Consider the following 19,597-nt stretch of genomic DNA (forward strand, 5'->3'; position numbering starts at 1 on the left):
TGTTGAGTATTATAATTTTCTCTCTGATACAAACAAGAAAAAAAGAATGATATTTGGGACATGTAGTCAAACCTACATTTATGTGAGCAACCCACTAATGCTTATATTGCTAATCAATAGGCTTAATGCACATGAGACTGGGATCTAGCTAGGGGAATAAGATGAACACAAAAGAACTAATTTCAGAGAGGGGAAACTAGATACTGAAATTGGGGACACAAGAGATTGATCCTTCTCATGCAGCTGAATCTATAGAGTTTAGATTCGATGGAAATTGAATTGTCTTTTTTTTAACATCAGTGTAGACACAAGCGCTCATATACATGCGTATACACCCACCCCTATAAATGCACACCCTATCTCTATGAGCACTTCCGAGACTTGAAACCTGATGGACCTACGTGCCTCGTTTATCGGGCTTCCCCTATAACCTCATGTATATGTTGTACCTCTTGTAACCGAAGCAACACTGAGAAGTGAATTCCATGGTTCAACTTGGTATCAAGACTCCAGGCTATTGCCATGTCGGTCCAACAGTCCTCCTCCTCTGTGGTGATCCGCTCCGCCACCTTCCCGGCCTCCTTGTCCTTGACAACCCCCGCCTCCGGCGCCTCTGTCCGCCATCGTGGGCACCTTCTCTGCCACTGCCGTCGGCACCCCTCACCGTGCTTCATCTTTGGAACTAAACCCTCTCTCCTCAATGGAACAAACCCAACCCACAACACTCAGTTTGCCCCTCTTTTCTCCTCCGCTGCCACCGCCACCACCAGCGCCACCCTCTGCCATGCCGCTTCTCAACGGGCTTAGAGAGTCGTCACGTTTGTCATGCCACTTCTCAACTCGCTTGACCTTGTCCTTGCGGGGGATGTACACACACCTGACCTTGTGCCCCTTCCGCGCCTCTGTCAAGGTCAACCACAGTCAACCAACCCTCCCCCCTCCCCCCTTCTCTGTTGTCCCCAACTAAGATGAACATGCGGTCGCCTCCTGCATGAAGGCTAAGTCATGGTGGACCCCGACGTGCGTGGGTGTACCCCGTTGTTGCGGAAACGAGGGCCGACAACGACGCGTCAACGTCGTGGTCACATACGTCACCACCAGAGATGTTATGGAGCCTAACTATTATACACTCCATCTCTCTCTTTTCTCACCGTCGCATGGGTGTTTGCCTGACAACTATACTGCTCTGAAGCCACCTACTTTCTTCCCAAGTCGAGAGACATAGATGAGCTAGGTTTTTTTAGAACTCATAGATTTTTTTAGGGGTCTTGAGAACTCATAGATGAGCTAGCTATTTAACACCTGCAAGCCACCGGAGAAGGTTGTGTGTGAGTGGGCCGAGAAGTAGGCCCACAAGTTAAAGTCTTTCTTTGGCCCATTGTTGACACTCTTCAAGGGGAGATCCTATACGGTGCGTGCCGCACTGGGGCATGCAACGCGCCCCCCTTGCTCCCCCAACGTGACCTTTTGGGGCGGCACATGAGCGGGGCGCTCTGTTTTTTAATATATATTTTTCATTTTTCATTTTCTTATTTTAAATAATTTGAGATTTCAAAATGTTTGGAAATTTAAAAATGTCCTATTTAAAAAAATGTTAAGGCATTGATAAATTGTTCATGGACTGAAAACATGTCCATGATTTTACAAAGAATGTTCGCATATTCTGAAAATGTTGGCGGATTAAAAAAAACATGATTTTACAAAAAGTGTTCGCATATTCAAAAAGTATTCATGATTTTGAAAAAATGTTTGTGTACTCAAAACAAATTATGAAAATGAAAAAATGTTTGCAAATTCAATTTTTTCATGAATTGTTTTCAAAATGCTTACAATATTAAAAAAATTGTTCATGAATTACCAAAAAAAACTTTGATTCCAAAAATGCTTGCTGATTCAAAAAATCTTCACATATTCGAAGAATGTTTATAAAAAAAAGTTCACAGATTTTCAAAAAAGTTCATCAAACTTTAGAAAAAGTTCACCTATTTGGAAAAAAAGTTCATAAATTTTTTTAAAAATATTATCGATTTTGAAAAAAACATCTACTTTCAAGGAAAATGTTCATGAATTTGGAAATAAGTTCATCGATTTTGAAAAAGTTCATCTACTTTCGAGGAAAAAATCACTAATTTCTTTCGCAAAAAAAATTGAATTTGAAAAAAAAGGAAGAAAAACGAACAGAGAAAAAAGAAGGTGGGCGAATCGATTGCTGCATCTGGGGATTTGGTTTTGGTGGATCCATCCATGGGGCGGGGCAACCTTTGGATTTCTATTTGATTTCTTGGATTTCTTGGATTTCTTGCCTGGAGCTTAGAGCCTTAATTAGATTATTATTACAGTCTCATCTGGTACTGATATGGTTAAGGCCGATGATATAAACATGCTCGTCCATTGCTGCCAATTCTGATAATTGTCTCCCAACTCAATAATCGTTTGCCACAACTTGTGGTAACCCTTGTTAAGATTTTGATTAACAGTGCATTACCATTCTGCAGCCTTTTCAATTCTTTGACATCATACGTGTAAATACATAAGTTCCAGCAAAACATTGGTACTGTTCCAGCAAAAATGACATGTTCATGACAAAAACATTCTTCTGCTTCCAGCAGAAAATTACATGCTTCCAGCAAAAACGTGATGTGGTTCCAAACTGCAGTCGCCGCTCTGGTATTTTAGGGACTCAGAGAGAGAAAGAGAACGGCAATGGGGATGAGCTGGATTAGATACTCGCGGGGGTCAGGGTGGGGATAAGGTTTGTGTGGCCAACCTTGCTGCATTGGCCAAACGGTCACGTGGGCGAGTTGCATTATAACCGTACGATGGTGTTTAATCCTTACTGCATTGGCCAAACGGTCACGTGGGCGAGTTGCATTATAACCGTACGATGGTGTTTAATCCCATGCACGCGGCGCAGCGGTTCGGCCGGCGGGCTGGCACCAAACGTTTTCCATAAAAAAAAATCTCTAACTTAAGGGAAACCAATTGATTTCCTCATTTTTTTGACAATTAATTGATTTCCTTTTAATTGTATAGTAAGAGACTCGAAAGTGGAGACCTCGGCTGCAACCAAACCCTCGCGATGTCCGGCGGTCGATGCGGCGGCGGGCCTCCCGGCAACGGCAACAACCCCGGTGAGACCCCCCCCCCCTCCCTCCCTCCCTTGCCGCGGTGTGGAGATACCCCCGTGCTTTCGGGATCCGTGCGGTGCGCATTGGATGGCGCATCTGCTGATTTGGTTTTCCTAGATCCATCCATGGGGCGGGCCGAGTGATTCCTGAATTACCTCCCTCCCTCCCTTGCCGCGGTGTGGAAATGCCCCCATGCTTTGGGGATCCGTGCGGTGCGCGTTGGATGGCGCATCTGCTGATTTGGTTTTCCTAGATCCATCCATGGGGCGGGCCGAGTGATTCCTGAATTACCTCCCTTCCTCCCTTGCCGCGGTGTGGAGATGCCCCCGTGCTTTGGGGATCCAAGCGGTGCGCGTTGGATGGCGCATCTGCTAATTTGGTTTTCCTAGATCCATCCATGGGGCGGGCCGAGTGATTCCTGAATTACCTCCCTCCCTCCCTTGCCGCGGTGTGGAGATGCCCTCGTGCTTTGGGGATCCGTGCGGTGCGCGTTGGATGGCGCATCTGCTGATTTGGTTTTCCTAGATCCATCCATGGGGCGGGCCGAGTGATTCCTGAATTACCTCCCTCCCTCCCTTGCCGCGGTGTGGAGATGCCCCCGTGCTTTGGGGATCCGTGCGGTGCGCGTTGGATGGCGCATCTGCTGATTTGGTTTTCCTAGATCCATCCATGGGGCGGGTCGAGTGATTCCTGATTTACCTCCCTCCCTCCCTTGCCGCGGTGTGGAGATGCCCCCGTGCTTTGGGGATCCGTGCGGTGCGCGTTGGATGGTGCATCTGTTGATTTGGTTTTCCTAGATCCATCCATGGGGCGGGCCGAGTGATTCCTGATTTACCTCCCTCCCTCCCTTGCCGCGGTGTGGAGATGCCCCCGTGCTTTGGGGATCTGCGCGGTGCGCGTTGGATGGTGCATCTGCTGATTTAGTTTTCCTCGATCCATCCATGGGGTGGGCCGAGTGATTCCTGAATTACCTCCCTCCCTCCCTTGCCGCGGTGTGGAGATGCCCCCGTGCTTTGAGGATCCGTGCGGTGCGCGTTGGATGGCGCATCTGCTGATTTGGTTTTCCTAGATCCATCCATGGGGCGGGCCGAGTGATTCATGAATTAGGCATGGTGATTATTATTATTATTATTGTTAGGTTTGGGTTTGTTTGTTTTGAAATAACTGGGGATTCAGTTACTAGTTCCGTGAGCTTAGAGCTTAGATTACAGAGTCCACCTTTGGGTTTCTATTTGATTTGATTTGATTTCTTGGATTTCTTGTTTGACTTGCTTGGAGCCTAGATTAATTACACAGTCCAAGTATGAACTAATCTCATCTCATACGTACGGTTATTCTTAACGTTACCTACCATGCTAAATTCTGTAACATGCTCGTCCATTGCCGATTCACGAATCCTTTGCCAATTGTGATAATTGTCTCCCAACTCAATAATCATTTGCCACAACTTGTGATGACCCTTCTTAAGGCTTTGATTAACAGCGCATTACCCTTCTGCAGCTTTTTCAATTCTTGACATCATACGTGTAAATATGTTTGTTTATATGGCTCTATCTAATAATCATACATTACATAATCCTGTCCTTGTTCTGCATCCAGGTCCAGGGGGTGGTTGGGAGACTATTGAGAATAAGAAGAAATCAGGGCAGACATCTGGGAGGGGACAATGGGCGCCACGGACTTCATCCTCCAATGCTCCACCCGCTACAGCACGGCAAGCTTGGAATGGCAATGGGTCTTCGCGTCCTTCAGGAAATAATTGGGCTCAACCTTGTGGTCGTGGGCCTGCTGCCAGAGGCAATCCCAGGGCATCATCACAAGCAAGGTCTACAGAACCAGGATTGCAAGCGCCAAACCCACCTCTGCTAAATGGTTGGCAGTGGGCATCAAGGCCTCGCCCATCTCGTCCTGAAAGCAACAACGATGATGTTGCTTCCTCTTGTTTCGACCCTGAGATGGATGATCCTCAAGTCGAGGACTCGTCAGATGATGATGATCTTAATGATGATGATGGTGACATGAGCGATGACTATGATTCCGATGCATCGGAGAAAAGTTTCGAAACCCGAAAAACAAACAAGTGGTTCAAAAGTTTTTTTCAGGAGACCGATACCTTAAGTGTGGATCAGATACATGAGCGACAGTCGCATTGTCCGGCATGCCAAAATGGACCAGGAGCAATTGCCTGGTTCAAAGGGCTGGAATCTTTGGTCAGACATGCTAGAACAATGGGTTCTAGGAGGGTTAAGCTCCACAGGGAATTGGCTGCATTGCTGGAAGAGGAGATGTCTCGCAGGGGATCTTCTGTGGTACAGCCCGGCGAGCACTTTGGGAAATGGAACGGATTGGCAGAAAGCACCGACCGGCAGATAGTATGGCCACCAATGGTGATTGTGATGAACACAAGACTGGAAAAGGGTGAAGATGATAAGGTGATGATGTTTGTCTATCTTCAACTACACATTGTATTAGTAGCAAAAGTAAACAGCAAGACTGTCATATTTTCATGCTTATTTCTTTTATCTTTCTAGAGCATTTGTTTCATATCTATTAATCTGTCTGGGAAGGATTAAAATACTCAATATTCACACGACCTGTTATAATTATTTGCTTGCAGTCATGCTTGAATTTAATATAAACTAGAATAAAGTAAATATAATATGCGGTCCATTGCATTTGTAAAAAAAACATATGTTCAAGGTTCTAAAATTATGTTTTATTGCATTCTGATTTCGCTATTCATTGATGCTCAACAGTGGTTAGGCATGGGCAACCAAGAGCTGCTCGGATATTTCAGTGATTATGCTGTGACCAAAGCACGCCATGCATACGGTCCTCTTGGGCACCGTGGCATGAGTGTGCTAATATTTGAAAGCTCTGCCGTGGGCTATATGGAGGCAGAACGTCTGCATAGGCTCTTTGTTCATCAAGGAACAGACAGGGACACATGGAACAAACGCAGGGTTCCTTTCTTGCCTGGTGGCAAAAGACAATTATATGGTTTCCTAGCCTTAAAGGAAGACATGGAGGATTTCAATAAGCACCACCCAGGTATAATATTTTTTAACTTCTCGCATTGAGATGTTAACATGGTCAATACCTGCCACGTTCATGTCTATATAGTACCACATGCCTCTTTAGCTTTCTGATGTTGTTTTGATTATAATTTCCGATCATTGCCAACACTTGTTTGTGCAGCAACCTTTTGGTGATTTGGATATTTGCCGAAAATATGTTTTACTGAGCATGATTTTTTCATTTATTGTATTAAAATAAAAAATCAATTCTGTCCATAGGAAAGAGAAGCAATTCTATTTATACTTGTTTATCATTCAGATGACTGCCGTGCCATCCTTTCATTGTTTATTTTGATCTTACAATGTGCATGGATTCTACATCCTTTGCAGTTCAGTTTTTCTTTCACCATGCCATCCTTTAATTGTTTATTTTGATTTTACAAAATGCGTAGATTCTGCATCCTTGTGGCAATCCTAACATTTTCTACAAAGCTCGTAGCTTGCAAAACTGTCATACACATTGTAATATGGCATGGGATCCTAATTTCTTTCACCATGTCATGCGCTTAGTAATGATGCCAGTTAATAATATTAAGGGTATGGTTTGCTAGTTCATCCAAAAATAGATCTTTGTAGGTCTTCTATGTGTTGTGTTGTCTGCTATCCTGTTAAATCGAAGAAGGTCTATAGTTATGACTTGCTTGGAGCCTAGATTATTTATTTTGGTGTAAAAAAGCATTAATTTAGTGCAAAGGTAAAAGGAAAATGCTCTATTGAACCAGACTTCAGTACTTCATGGTTTTGTTAACAGATATATTGCCTACTGTACTATGTATGAACATAAATGCTTTATTATAATTCTCAGGGAAAAACCGCCTGAAATATGAGATGAGATCTCATAATGAGATGGTAGTGGCCCAGCTGAAACAAATGAGTGAAGATAGTCAAGAACGGAATTATCTCAAGAACAAGGTGGTTAAGACAAAGCAACACTCTAAAGCTGTAGAAGAAAGCCTGGGTTTTGTTGCCCAGAAACATCGAGAGTCTATACAAGAGAATATATTTGTCAGGCGTAAAGCCAAGGAAAAACACGATGAGTATGAGGAGGAGGTAACGATTTTCTTCCTTAAATCTTCTTCCTTGTTTTTGAGTTCGTCTCCTTTGCTCACCTTGTGTTTCTTCTATACTTTGCAGATGAAATCCCAGGATCAATTCTTCCATGATCAGATAGAAAGCATGCGCAGGGCCATGGAGGAAAAGGAACGTGAGTTTGAGAGGTTGCTGCAGGAGGAGCGTGCCAAGGCTAGACAGTGTCATGTGGACGATTCTGGGACCACCGAAAATCGCAGGCTAAGGTGGATGTTTCACTTGTGCTTTTCTATTTTGTTTTTCGATCATGTCTTGCCGTCTCCTACCTACGTCAACATAGTTAAAACATGATCTATTTTAACCCGTACGTGTTATGCTGTTGTGCAGGAAGGAACAGGTACAACGGTTCATCGACTGCCAGGTTAAGGACGTGCAGGAGTTCGAGGCTGAAAGAGACGAACTGATAAAAGCACACGAGGAGAAGAAGGTGCAGCTCAAGAAAGAGTACATGACAAAGGAGATGGAGCTCGAGGAGGAGTTTGATGCCGCTCTTACCGGTCTGATGGAGAAACACAGGCCCGGCACCTTCCAGGCCCCCAATGGCTCTTGAAGATCACAGTACATAGGTTTTCGATCCGGTTTCCCTTATAAACTGGATCACTCTCCTGGCATACTGGCTGGTTAGGAAACCTCGACTTGATTAGGGAAACTGAGCCTGCAGGAGTGTATGTATCACCACCCATCTAACGGCTTTCCTGCTTTGCCTCGGGTAGCCAACGTCGAATGGAAATCCGTTCTAGGACTTCAGGTGTATGCAAGATTAGGAAACCTCAACTTGATTGGACCTGTCATCTTGCTCTGCTTTAGAATTTCAGATAGAATGTATCCAAATTATCGTGTCATCTTTTCAGAATTTCAAATGGTTCCTCTGCTGGTGTCATTGCCAGAGAGAAGAGTTCGAGCTCTTTTCAAAAGACATGATGAGAAAAGTCATTGGTGAAAAGCTGAGTTGCTTTGAGGTTTATACTTTTGTAACTTTATCACCATTTGCTTTATCTAGTCACATTCTTTCTTGTCCTCTTCTTCATCACCTGGAACAGCCAGTGTTCGCTATTTGTCATGCGAAAACCGCCAAAAGTTCTTGGCCTCCGTGACCCCGGACACTCCGGTGCCGGCACCGGAGAAGAAGGCTTGAATCATGCATGTCACCACTCTGCTTTGCTTAGCAGAAACAATAGCAATATGCTCTAATTCTTGGCTTTGAATGACAAGAAGAAGAAAAAATGCTCAGATTTGAGGCTTCCTTCCTTGCCACTAAACAGAAATGCCACATTTTTGAAATTTGGCGAGTATTATGCCCTGGGCCAAACGTGTGTTATAATGGGCGAATCTCATAAGGGCGAGTCAACTCCAAAAACACGCCCGTACTTCAGAATGTAGGCTGCAAATCTCACGTGCATTGTGTTTTAACCAAAAACCCGAACTGAATTGTCACCAAAGTTAGTACGAGCTATTTCTGTTGCTGTTTTCAACTATCCAAATTAGTATGAAAACCGAAACTATGTTTTCGGCTTAACTGAATGTCCACCCAGATTTTCTGTTTTCATCTATCCAAATTAGTACGAAAAACAAAACATGGCTTTCGGCTTAACTGAATGTCCACCCAGATCTGCATGCCATGGCTTCATCTTCTGGCCTCAACCCCCTTCCTACCTTGTTGAAAGCTGCAACTATTGATCTCATTTGGTTGGTCAGTTATAAATTGTACAGACATAAACTGACCTGAAGATGAGACATCGACAGTGCCTTGAACTGAGAGCACCATCACCATGGTCTAGCTATCTCCTCCATGAAGAGATAGATGCATTGCTAGTCTCTCTCATGGGTTGGTGCTTTCACTTCAAGCACAATCGACGCCTAGATCTCCTTTCCAGACGGCCATGAAGAAAGATGCGCAGATATCCATGGCTGATGGTGCACCGCCATCTTCGAACTCGGTAAATCACCAAGCCATGGCAGCGAGGCCCAAGAAGAACAGCCACATACTGCCCCCAACACAGCGATGGTGGTGGGACAATTCGGTTTCTGAGCTATGGCAAATCCAATCAAGCGACGACAAGCACGAAGAAGAATGACGATAACCAAAGTTTCAGTTGCTTGATCAGATTTGCCATAGCTCAGAAGCTCAACAACATGGCCAGAAAGAAAAAAACTACATACCTATCTGCTTTTAATTTCTACCATCAGTTAATCATGAAAGCTGATTTCTGAGTGGTAACAGTCACAACAATATGTAGCTAACACTAAATATCATGGCACCATTTTTTAGCAACCTCAATTTTATCCAAAGTTGTAACTGGGGTCATACTGAGATGCGGCAGCTATTGCTTCATGAGCTGCCGCTTGGAGACAGGCCGCCTCCGTCCTCCTCTTATACTCGTCCGTCTCCTCCCTGGTTATAACATATCTCCTTTTTGCATGAGAGTCAAAGAAAGCAGGAGCAGTGAGAGCGACGTGGTAGGTGCATCGTCTATCAAAAATTAGTCGGTACTGGAGGAACTGATCGTTCCTCTCAACAAACTGATGACGAACCATGGCCTCATAATCTAAATAAACAGGAGGCACGACCCAAATAATATCAGCCAAATCGTCAGAGAGAGATGGCAGCACCCAAGATCATTCGTTAGATACTTGCTGTTATCTACTACTCCCTCCGTAAACTAATATAAGAGTGTTCAGATTACTAGTTTAGTGATCTAAACGCTCTTATATTAGTTTACGAAGGGAGTACTCCGTATTTGTTTCACTTTGCTACTGGACTCAAGTCTTCAGTCGATCTAGAGGAGCACTGAATAAAGACAGGTTAACACATCACACAGACACTGATCACTTGATAGTTACAGTTCCCACTTCACCTAAAATGGCAGAGCCAGTCAATTGACGGCGAGCGCAAGGAAGAACCAAAGTGCCGTCGCTTGATTTTGCCATGGCTCGGAACCGAACCTTGACAGCATGGCCAGGGAAAGAACTCCATACATGCACAGGAAAGTGTGCCACCTGCTCTTAATTCCTACCATCAACTATGAAAGCACCCAACAGTCACACAAGTATATTTAGCTAACACTAATTACCACTTTCAGAAGTTTTATCCAACGGCGCAACAAACCACCATAATATCAGCCAAATCTCGAGAACCTGATCAAAAGTCATCAGTCAATAGGTTTCAATTTTGTCTTTGCCGGCCACTGGACTCGTCTTCAGTCAAAATCTAGAGGAGCACAATAAACTCATCGCTTGATAGATTACAGCTTCCATCTCACCTGAAATGAGAAGAGAGAAAAGATTATTATTTTTCGGAACCGAGATAGCAGAAAAAGATTATTATCTGTCCAGGGTTGAGGGGCGTGGTACCTTCATCTTGGTCAGAATAACAAAGACCTCATCTGCAGGGGCAATCTTGTAACCCCAAGCACCTTCTCAACGGATTCCTCGCTGCAATCTACAACCAAATTTCCCCATGATTACAGGATGCAACAACACATTCACATTCTTAAACATAACTTAACTGAATCTGTACTATGTACAACAAAAAATGACAGATACACTAACCAAAAGCTATATGTTAGATACAATGCAGTTAAGAGAGGCCGAAATATTCAAAATAAAAAAACATCTTATCATAGATTGGTGGCGGTACCACAGCGAATGGGGATATTATAGACATTGGCTGCTCTGAACTGGATGACCTAGAGAAACACATGCATGCAGAGGAGCAACATCGCAAACAAATCTTAAACAATTGACGAAATCAGTCCTGCCTAATGGCTGCTGCCTCACATTACATATTAGTTAGTTGGTTTCTGTGCACTAGCACACGCATCTTCAGAACTGAACGGAATCTCATAGGAAACAAATACAGCCTCTCTCTACTCGAACAAAAACAACAAATATAGTGAGCGGTCTGCAACCTAATCTGGACCCAGCTAGTTGTTACATTATAAAGTAACTAAGTCCACAGATATATGATACACGTGACAGAGACCCAAAAACGCAAAAAACACATCTTATCATTGATTCATAGCACACAAACATTGCAAATTGGGGCATTAGAAATTACTACATTGGCTGCTCTAAGCTGAATGGCATCCAAACACATGCACACACAAGTCTCATAGAAAACAAATACATCCATTGGCCATGCCAATTGCAAACTAAAAATCCTTCATAGAAAGAAAAAACTACTTGTGCAAAACAAACAGAAGAAGATTTACCTTTTTTTTATGGCATACAAGCTCATTATGCAAGGATAACACTAGCCATGAAGATGAGGTCTCATTGCGGACATATTGCTACAAGAAGACAAAGAACAAAAAAACTTCACTTTTTGTAAAGGTGTTAGTATTGGTCCTTGATAATCCACACCTCATGGGAGAATGACCGAAGACAGAACTATGTGTGTCAGACAACTTTTTGCATCCGTCTCACCATCTGGACAACCCGGACATACTCAAAAAATCGATTGCTGTCCATTCCCATGGTTGTGCCCACCGTCATCGCTGTGCCTCTGTAAACATCGTAGTTCCCACCAACAATGAGGTCAAACCCACCAAACTCTTTCATCAGGTCCTCAAACTCCTTGGTATCTAGCTTCTGGATCCTATCAAGTTGTCTTAGCTTTCCATTCTGCTGGGTTTTTCTCCACCACATCTTTAGAACTCTACGGTTCACCACAGACTCCTCTACGGACACCACGCACCTCAGCGGAATTCCAAGACGGTGTAGAGCGACTTCTGCACCCCCGATTGCACTGTAGATAGAGATCACTCTCAGCCCATCAGGATACCGGTCCTTTAGGACCGACAAAAGGTATGCTATGGTATCAGTTTGCAAGGCAAACCTCATGGAAGCAACCTTGTCTTGTGGGTCTATGCCCGGCAGATCCGTATGGCTAGCTGGATAGCCTAGAATCACTTCCATCTGGTGTGGCTGCAGAGGGCCTAACTTGTCTTGACCAGTCCAGATGAGATTCGCCATCTTGCATTGATGAATGATCTGCGCTTGCTTCACTTCTGAAAGATTTCCTCGCGAATCTTTCACCGCCTTCTCCACCTTCTCACAAATCTGTTCAGTTCCCACCACACCTAAAGCAACACCATCGATCTGCTTTCTGGTGTCCCATGAGGGCCAGAACCGTCTTATCAGAGGCAATGCATCTCTGATCGTCATTGGTGACCTTGGAATCGCAGCATGCCTTCTCTCCGTTGGAAGGTTATGAATATAACCCTCCTTCCGCATCAGAGCCGAGAATGATTGACTGTTTAGATACTCCGGTTGCACGTTGAATAGGAAACTCGAGAGCTGATTCCACGTGTCTTTGCTGATGTCAACAAGACTTGCATAGAGGAAGAAGGGAGGTTTGAAAAGGTCACCGTGGATGTTTCTACCAGGGCTTGACGTCCTTTCAAGACATTCATCCTTCAGAGAACCATTAGCAATTGACCCAGAACAACGACTTAACCATGGAGTGCGGCTAGATTGATTAACATTCTGACTGCTTGATGCCCTTCTGTCATCTCCAAATGCATGCTTGGCCTTTTTACGTCTGATGTTGGCATCATCATCGTCATCATCATAGAACCTCAATCTCGATGTTGAATACCCAGTTTCTGTCTCGTTCGGAAATTCAGACTCTATCTTCACCTACATAAAAGAGAACATACAGTGCCATGTTAGAAACAAGAGGGGTTATTAATTAGTTTTTATTGTTTTACATCCATGAGAGCATTTAAAGATGTCGCTTTCCATATGAGCACTGGAGTCAGTGATTACATACTTTAATAATCATGAAACAAAAGAAACTAGAAAACCAACTGGAAACATCATAAATAGAAATCGTTTATGTAAATAGTTGACCTAACTTCTTTTTGGATATGAGATCAAACAGATATTAACATTGCCCTTATCTGTCCACATATGGTTTTTGAACTCTGCAGGAGATCCTATAAGTAAAACAAGGTACTCTACACTACCATCGCTCCTACGGGGAGACATGATATGCGTAAATAGCACCCCACTTAGAATTTTGCCACTTCCTCCCGTAAAAGGACTAACAGATGTGGGACGACACAACAAACATTACATACCGGTGTCACTCACCCTAGGCTTCTAATTCCAATGTGAGAGTTAAGTCACAACCACGACTCCACATAGGCCACTTGACGGTTCAAGAAACCATCGGTACCCTCGGTCGGGTGGCGAACGCGGCTATAAGTACCAGAAGGGAGTTCACATAAGGGATTACCCAGGTTTGAGCCCACATGGTGAGGTAACACTCTACGGAGCACCTCGTGCGAGGGGGTTACAGTAGAGATGTGTATGGCTATCGAGAGTATAGTATATGTTGTAAATGGGAATGGCTACCCGCAGCCTCGCCTTATATAGGTGACGAGGTCTATGGGTTTACAGGTGATCTAACCGATCTCATGCCGCCACCATCTTGGTTTGCACGCCCAAGATGGGCTCCTGATCTTTATCCGAGCCTCCAGGCTCCCTCCTGTCACCAGACCCCTGCCAGACCACCTGGGCCCCAGCCCCCAGGGCAAGCCTGCTGCCGGGCCTCCCTCTGAGGGACCACCCCCGGTGTATTACACCATCAGTAGCCCCCGAGCGTGTCTAGAGTTAATCTTTTTCATCCCCGGGAATGAGAACCTAGGCGGGCTCCTAATGTCGACAATTGTGGTTTGTCTTCATGAGTCTCACTTCAAGGTATTCAGGCCAATGTTTTCGAGTCGATGAGTCGACGGGTCGCTCGGGGAGGGCGACTCTAGACTAGTCGTGACTAGTCTAGACTCACGGTCGACGAGTCGACATGGCGACGAGTCGATGTGAGTTAAGCAGCAGGCAGTCAGGGGAGGAGCACAAGTGCACAGCAGCAGCAGCAACCAGGGGAGGAGGGGAGGAGCACACCAGCAACAGCAGTAACCAGGGCCAACTGAGAGATGGGCCACTAGTTATGCACTTCCCTGTGGCCCAAAAGCCCATCTAGTAGCTATATACTCCTCCCGTGACCTAATCCACCATCCACACTCCCTCCTCCCTCACCACAGCCGCCACACATTCGCTGCCACTCTCTTGCCACCAGTCCACCACTCCTCCCAGCGATGGATCTCTCAACTCCCCCGCAGCAGCTCTCTTGCCACCGCTCCTCCTCCCAGCCCGCTCCTCTTGCCGCTTCAGCTTCAGCAGCAGCAGCAGCAGCGCGGCGGCAAGGGCGCAGCAGCAGCAGCATCAGCAGCACGGCGGCGGGAGAGTGCTCCAGATCCAGCGCTGCCTCGAGTCGTTCGACCCCAAAACCGCGACTAGTCACGCGAGTCGCTCGACTCATCCCAGGAGTCGAGCCGAGAGGCTGAGTCGGCCCTGGAACTGCGACTCGTCAACTAGTCGACGACTAGTCGCGACTAGTCGAGCGACTCGAAATCCATGATTCAGGCTCGCCAAATGCGCGGGTTCCTGGATAGCGTCTTCGTTCAGAGTGACCGGTCCGGGTGGCTCTGGGGCCTTGTGCCCTATCAGGTGCTCTGCGTATGATGACCGAGGCGATCATGCACCGGGGGAGCCCGTGGGGGAAGTGGCGACGGGTTTCGTCCGGTGACAGCGAAGATCACAGGCCTGCTGCCGGGCTTCCTGCCGAGGGACCACCCCTGGTGTATTACACCGTCACCACTGCAAACAGCCCAAGTCTAATAAAAATGAATGTCATTTAGTTACCTTTTTCTGCTCAGTGGTATTTGAGAAGCGTCTTGCGAATATCGAGTCAGCCAACTCCTCGACTGTTGCTTCCTCGCCTGGAAAGAGTGGGAAACATGACATTTAAGGTTTCTGAACTCAACAGAGCACACTAACACTAGTAGACTGCAAATAAACATGTACTCGTCAGCTTAAAATCAACAGATTGATATATTTAAAGTTAAGGATACAGCTCTAATCCTCACACCATGTTTACCTACCAAAAATAGCAATCACAGATGAGACCTCTTCTTTACTGAAACCCATCTTGAGCAAAGAAAGTGGTGTATCCATTACCTCAGGCTGCAATTCAGCAGTTTCCTGAAAAATCGTCACTTCAAAATAAAAGCGTGCATATTGGAATGCTCTAGCACAACAAATTCACCGAACAAAGTCTATAGCAGCGAGAAATGATGTAGCAATTGAGTTAATACTTGTTTCTGCTCAATGTTATTCGCAATGCGTCTTGCCAAAATTGCGTCAGCAAGCTCCTCAACTTCAGCTTCTTGACCTGAAAGGAACAGGAAAAATGACATTAAGGTCTGTAGGAAATCACCAAAACAGACTAACAAGTGAAACAAGTCTGCTCTACAATACGAAAATGATATTGTCATCTTCATGGAGAGTGATGACAGTAACACTCTGCATCTCAATTCCTTGATGTTGTTTTGAGGGGATGTAAGGCATGAAGACAAGAGTTAGGTTGTGGATTTTGGTGTTAAAATGTAAAGCTGGGCACCTTATCTCTGACATATCTGGGTACGCCCATTGATGAACACAGATTACCTAATGCTCAGCTTATGCATTTGGTTCAGAAAATCAGTAAGAGGATAGGTCCATGGCAGGGGAGTCACCTATCCTCCTGGGGGAAGACTTATTCTTTCCCATGCATGTCTGGCAAATATGCCTCGGTACCAGATGGGTTTCACACCAATTGGCAACTTTTGTTCCATATCTTAGATACAGGTTTCAATTCCAAGCTGTAGTAACTATGATAGGTTAAGACCTCACATTACATGGATCTTAGGTGCTAACATGTTTTTTATTTAATTATTGCAGCTTCTCGACATGAAGTACAGTTGCTGGTTAACCTTCTTGGTATATGGAAAGAATCTGAGTACTCTGGCCACTCTATTCCTGTTGGTGATCTTGCTTACATTTAACTGCACCATCAAGGTTGGTAATTAATTTCTTAGCCTTACTACACTCATGAGAAATACTGTATACTATACTGTCGCATGTTATTCACACTGCAGTTTGGCTTATATTCTGGCAAATTCATTCCGCGCATTTGACCATCTGTCCTATGTGGTCTTATATTGTCAGCATGTGCTCTCTTCTCAAAGATACGGACTGAAGTTTCTGCTTCAACGGCCAGGATGTTGCTAAGCAGCTGAAGGTAAAACCAATGTAAATGCGGTTTTGTGTTGTGAGTTAGATATATAACGATAGAACCCATATATAGTTTTGGGATGGACTGTTTACACAAAAAAATCGAAGGGTGAACAAATGATTGATGTTTACACAAGGCACTCCTGCAGCCACCAATAAATAATGGAACGAACAAATGCTTGAACTTAGGTTGTCTGCTTTTGTTAATATACAGATTCATGTTGAACAAGCTCACGTTAGCCGCCTTTTCTTTTTGGCACAGAAATAGTGGAGTGCCGTGATATTCACTTTCTTTTTCTCATTTCACAGAAACATAATTGAAAGGATCTCAAAACCCATTGATAGGTTTATCTAACTTATTGGTTGTAATAACATCCTGTATTATGGAGCAGAAGGAGTATCCAGTAAAATAAGTAACAGAAGCAAACAATATTGAAGATTTTAGAAGCACCTACCAAAAGCTTCAATAGCAAACGATACTTCTTGTTGAGTAAACCCCATCTGGAGCAAAGAATGCGGTTTATCCATTTGCGCAGGCAGAAATTCAGCATTTCCCTGAAAAGGTGTCAATTTAAAACAGAAGTATCAGGCCTGAGGTTGCTCACATTTGCATATGACTTAGTCTAACATATACTAGGTCTAGGTGTTAAAAGTTGAAAAAAAAATGTAAACATAAGCAACAATCATGATAAATTTAGCCATCCTGTCTGAAGTTCATACTACAGTTATCATCGCCCATCAACATGCCTGGAGAATTATTATGTTGAGAGCTTGATCATTGATAGAGGGCAGGCCTGGCGCAGTGGTGAAGTCCTCCCCACTTGTGCCAAGAGGTCCTGGGTTCGAACCAGCCTCTCTGCATTGCACTTTGCAGGGGTAAGACTAGGTTCCTATAATCCCTCCCCAGACCCCACCTTGTGTGGGAGCTTCTATGCACTGGGTCTGTCCTTAGCTTGATCATTGATAGGTATTTCAACCGGATCAGTTCTCTTATCTGGTAGGTTTGAATAGTACTTTTCATTTCTGTTTATTTTCAGTTCAAATTGCAGTGGAAGAACGAAGGATGGAGCCAGAAGAAATGCCGAACCCACAAGTACAACCAGCAGATATGTTTGATTAGTACTTCCCATTTATGTTTATTTGTTAGCAGTTCTATGATTTTTCTAAGACTGTTCTTGTGATTCATGTCCAGAATATCTGATACTGGAACACCCAAGTGTGAGCGAATGCGCTAGCTCATGGCAACACGAGATCGAGATTCAGAGGTAGTAGAAACAAGAGCTACTAAAGAAAAACAAAAGGGATCGGGAAAATAAACCTCAGTTGTAGCTTCTTGAGCACTCACAATCCAATCCACGAGTTGATCAATTGATGCTCCCTCACCTGAAAAGAGATTAAACATATGTTGAGCAGAAAGCATATGGTTACTACCTTTACATGTCGATGCAGGATCACATACCTAACTCACTGGCTGCCAAATCGACCTCTTGCTTTGAGAAGCTCATTTTGGTCAGTAAATACGACCTCCTTTTTGAGAAAGAATCTAGCTCCTGCAGAAGTTAGGAACATTCAGAAGATTTGGACAAACGAGTTCAACACAAAGGACACATGACAATGACAGCGGGTACGAGGATATATATCACCACGGTATCTCGGTCAGCTTCTATTGTGGGCAGTGAAGGGGCACTGTTTTCTTCATCATCAGAAGCAAATAGACTGCCCAAAGAAGCTGATGATCCCGACCCGGTGTTTCGCGAAGCCTATAACATCAAAGTAAATTCGGTATTTTTTTAGGAGCATCGCTGGCAAGAAAAGGGAAGTAACTAAGAGCACGGCAATGAAAGAGAAGACAAGTGAATAGACAAGGTCCGGCTCTACCATTTTTCTCGATCAAATCTGCCTCTTGGCCCTGAAAAAAGAAACGGTAACGATGGCATTAATATAGATGCACTGCGGTGAGAGTGAGAGATAATGGAACATCAGTTGGGAGACACAACACAATGGAACAGAACAGAGTTAAAGCCAAAAAGAACACCCCCACACCCCACCGGAGCGCTTCACCAAAGAAAAGTACTCCCTCCGTCCGGAAATACTTGTCATCGAAATGGATGAAAATGGATGTATCTTGAAACAAAAGCGTCTCAAACAATCAACAAACATGCACCGACCCTAAGCAGCAGAGCAAAACATGCATCGACACAAGTGAGAAGCAACCAAAACATGAATCCCAATAACACCAACAGGGACCATGCTCTTTATCCATCACAGGAGATCAGCATTCCTGAATTGCTGCATCTTCATCCCTTTCCCCAGCCTGCCGGGCAAGGGCATCTTCATCTTCGCCATCAGGGGTCCTGATACAGAGCACCCAATCTCCCGAAATATATAAATCCTAAAAGACACTAATTTCAGGCCGTCCGGAGGCGGACCAGAGTACAAAACGCACCGCCGCCACCTCTACATCTCGCCGGCCAAAGCTGAACAGCAAGAGCGCGATGGCCCCGGCTCGCCTGCTCCGATGCGGGCACACGACGACGCGGCACCGCCTCCACCGCCGTCGCGGCGCCCAGAGAATCCTATCGGGAAACCTACCTACCTGCAATGCCGACGGAGAACCGGAGCTCCCCTCTCCTCCGGCCGCGAGGGCGGCAGACGGAGGAGACGACGGCCCGCCGCGGCCTCGCCGGCGGTCGAAGCGGGGGAAGAACCTTGCACCGCGGAGGGGACGAAGAGAGCGAGGGCGAGGAGAAGATAGCATTACCTGCCGCCGCGGAGAGGGTTTAGAGCTTTGGACGGCGGCGGCGGCGCCGGCCCCGGCGAGGAAAAGCCCTCCCCTTTTTCCTGTTTGTTTGTGCAAAGGCTCCGGGTGCGATAGCAGAATGCAGCCGCCCCCTTATTTTATTATTACTCCCTTCGTCTGAAAATACTTGTTCGAAAAAGATATATTTTAGTTATAGATACATCCATTTCTATGATAATTATTTCCAAATAAAGGGAGTACAATTGAATGTGCGAGGAAAAGCCCTTCCTTTTTAATAGTACAATTGAATGTGCAAATCGGTCCTTGAACTCTGAAGACTATGTTTTGGAGGACCATGTCTTCTTCTTTATTTCTTTTCTTTTATATTCCTTTTCATTCTTGAATTTTTTTTGGAGTGCTCTATAGGGGAGACGAACCGACGCAAT

General features: G+C 44.9%; 2 protein-coding genes across 2 annotated transcripts; one reads left to right on the forward strand and one right to left on the reverse strand.

The window, feature by feature from the left end:
- Positions 1-2,923: 2,923 nt before the first annotated feature.
- LOC123150683 (protein SUPPRESSOR OF GENE SILENCING 3 homolog) lies at positions 2,924-8,260 on the forward strand. The gene is made up of 6 exons (XM_044570517.1): positions 2,924-3,131; positions 4,728-5,560; positions 5,885-6,179; positions 7,011-7,255; positions 7,340-7,500; positions 7,622-8,260. Exons 1-6 carry the CDS (start codon positions 3,080-3,082, stop codon positions 7,842-7,844), a joined length of 1,809 nt encoding a protein of 602 aa, XP_044426452.1. The 5' UTR covers positions 2,924-3,079; the 3' UTR covers positions 7,845-8,260.
- A 1,789-nt stretch (positions 8,261-10,049) lies between these two features.
- LOC123149597 (probable inactive DNA (cytosine-5)-methyltransferase DRM3) lies at positions 10,050-19,302 on the reverse strand. Its single transcript, XM_044569289.1, has 12 exons — positions 19,173-19,302; positions 18,290-18,320; positions 18,055-18,149; positions 17,871-17,961; positions 17,730-17,794; positions 16,867-16,966; positions 15,454-15,530; positions 15,241-15,340; positions 15,002-15,078; positions 11,506-12,934; positions 10,646-10,733; positions 10,050-10,554 (listed from the first exon to the last, which is right to left on the reverse strand). Exons 4-10 carry the CDS (start codon positions 17,914-17,916, stop codon positions 11,693-11,695), a joined length of 1,707 nt encoding a protein of 568 aa, XP_044425224.1. The 5' UTR covers positions 17,917-17,961; positions 18,055-18,149; positions 18,290-18,320; positions 19,173-19,302; the 3' UTR covers positions 10,050-10,554; positions 10,646-10,733; positions 11,506-11,692.
- Positions 19,303-19,597: the final 295 nt, after the last annotated feature.

This window comes from Triticum aestivum, chromosome 7A (assembly GCF_018294505.1).
Source record: "Triticum aestivum cultivar Chinese Spring chromosome 7A, IWGSC CS RefSeq v2.1, whole genome shotgun sequence".
Classification (NCBI taxonomy): domain Eukaryota; kingdom Viridiplantae; phylum Streptophyta; class Magnoliopsida; order Poales; family Poaceae; genus Triticum; species Triticum aestivum.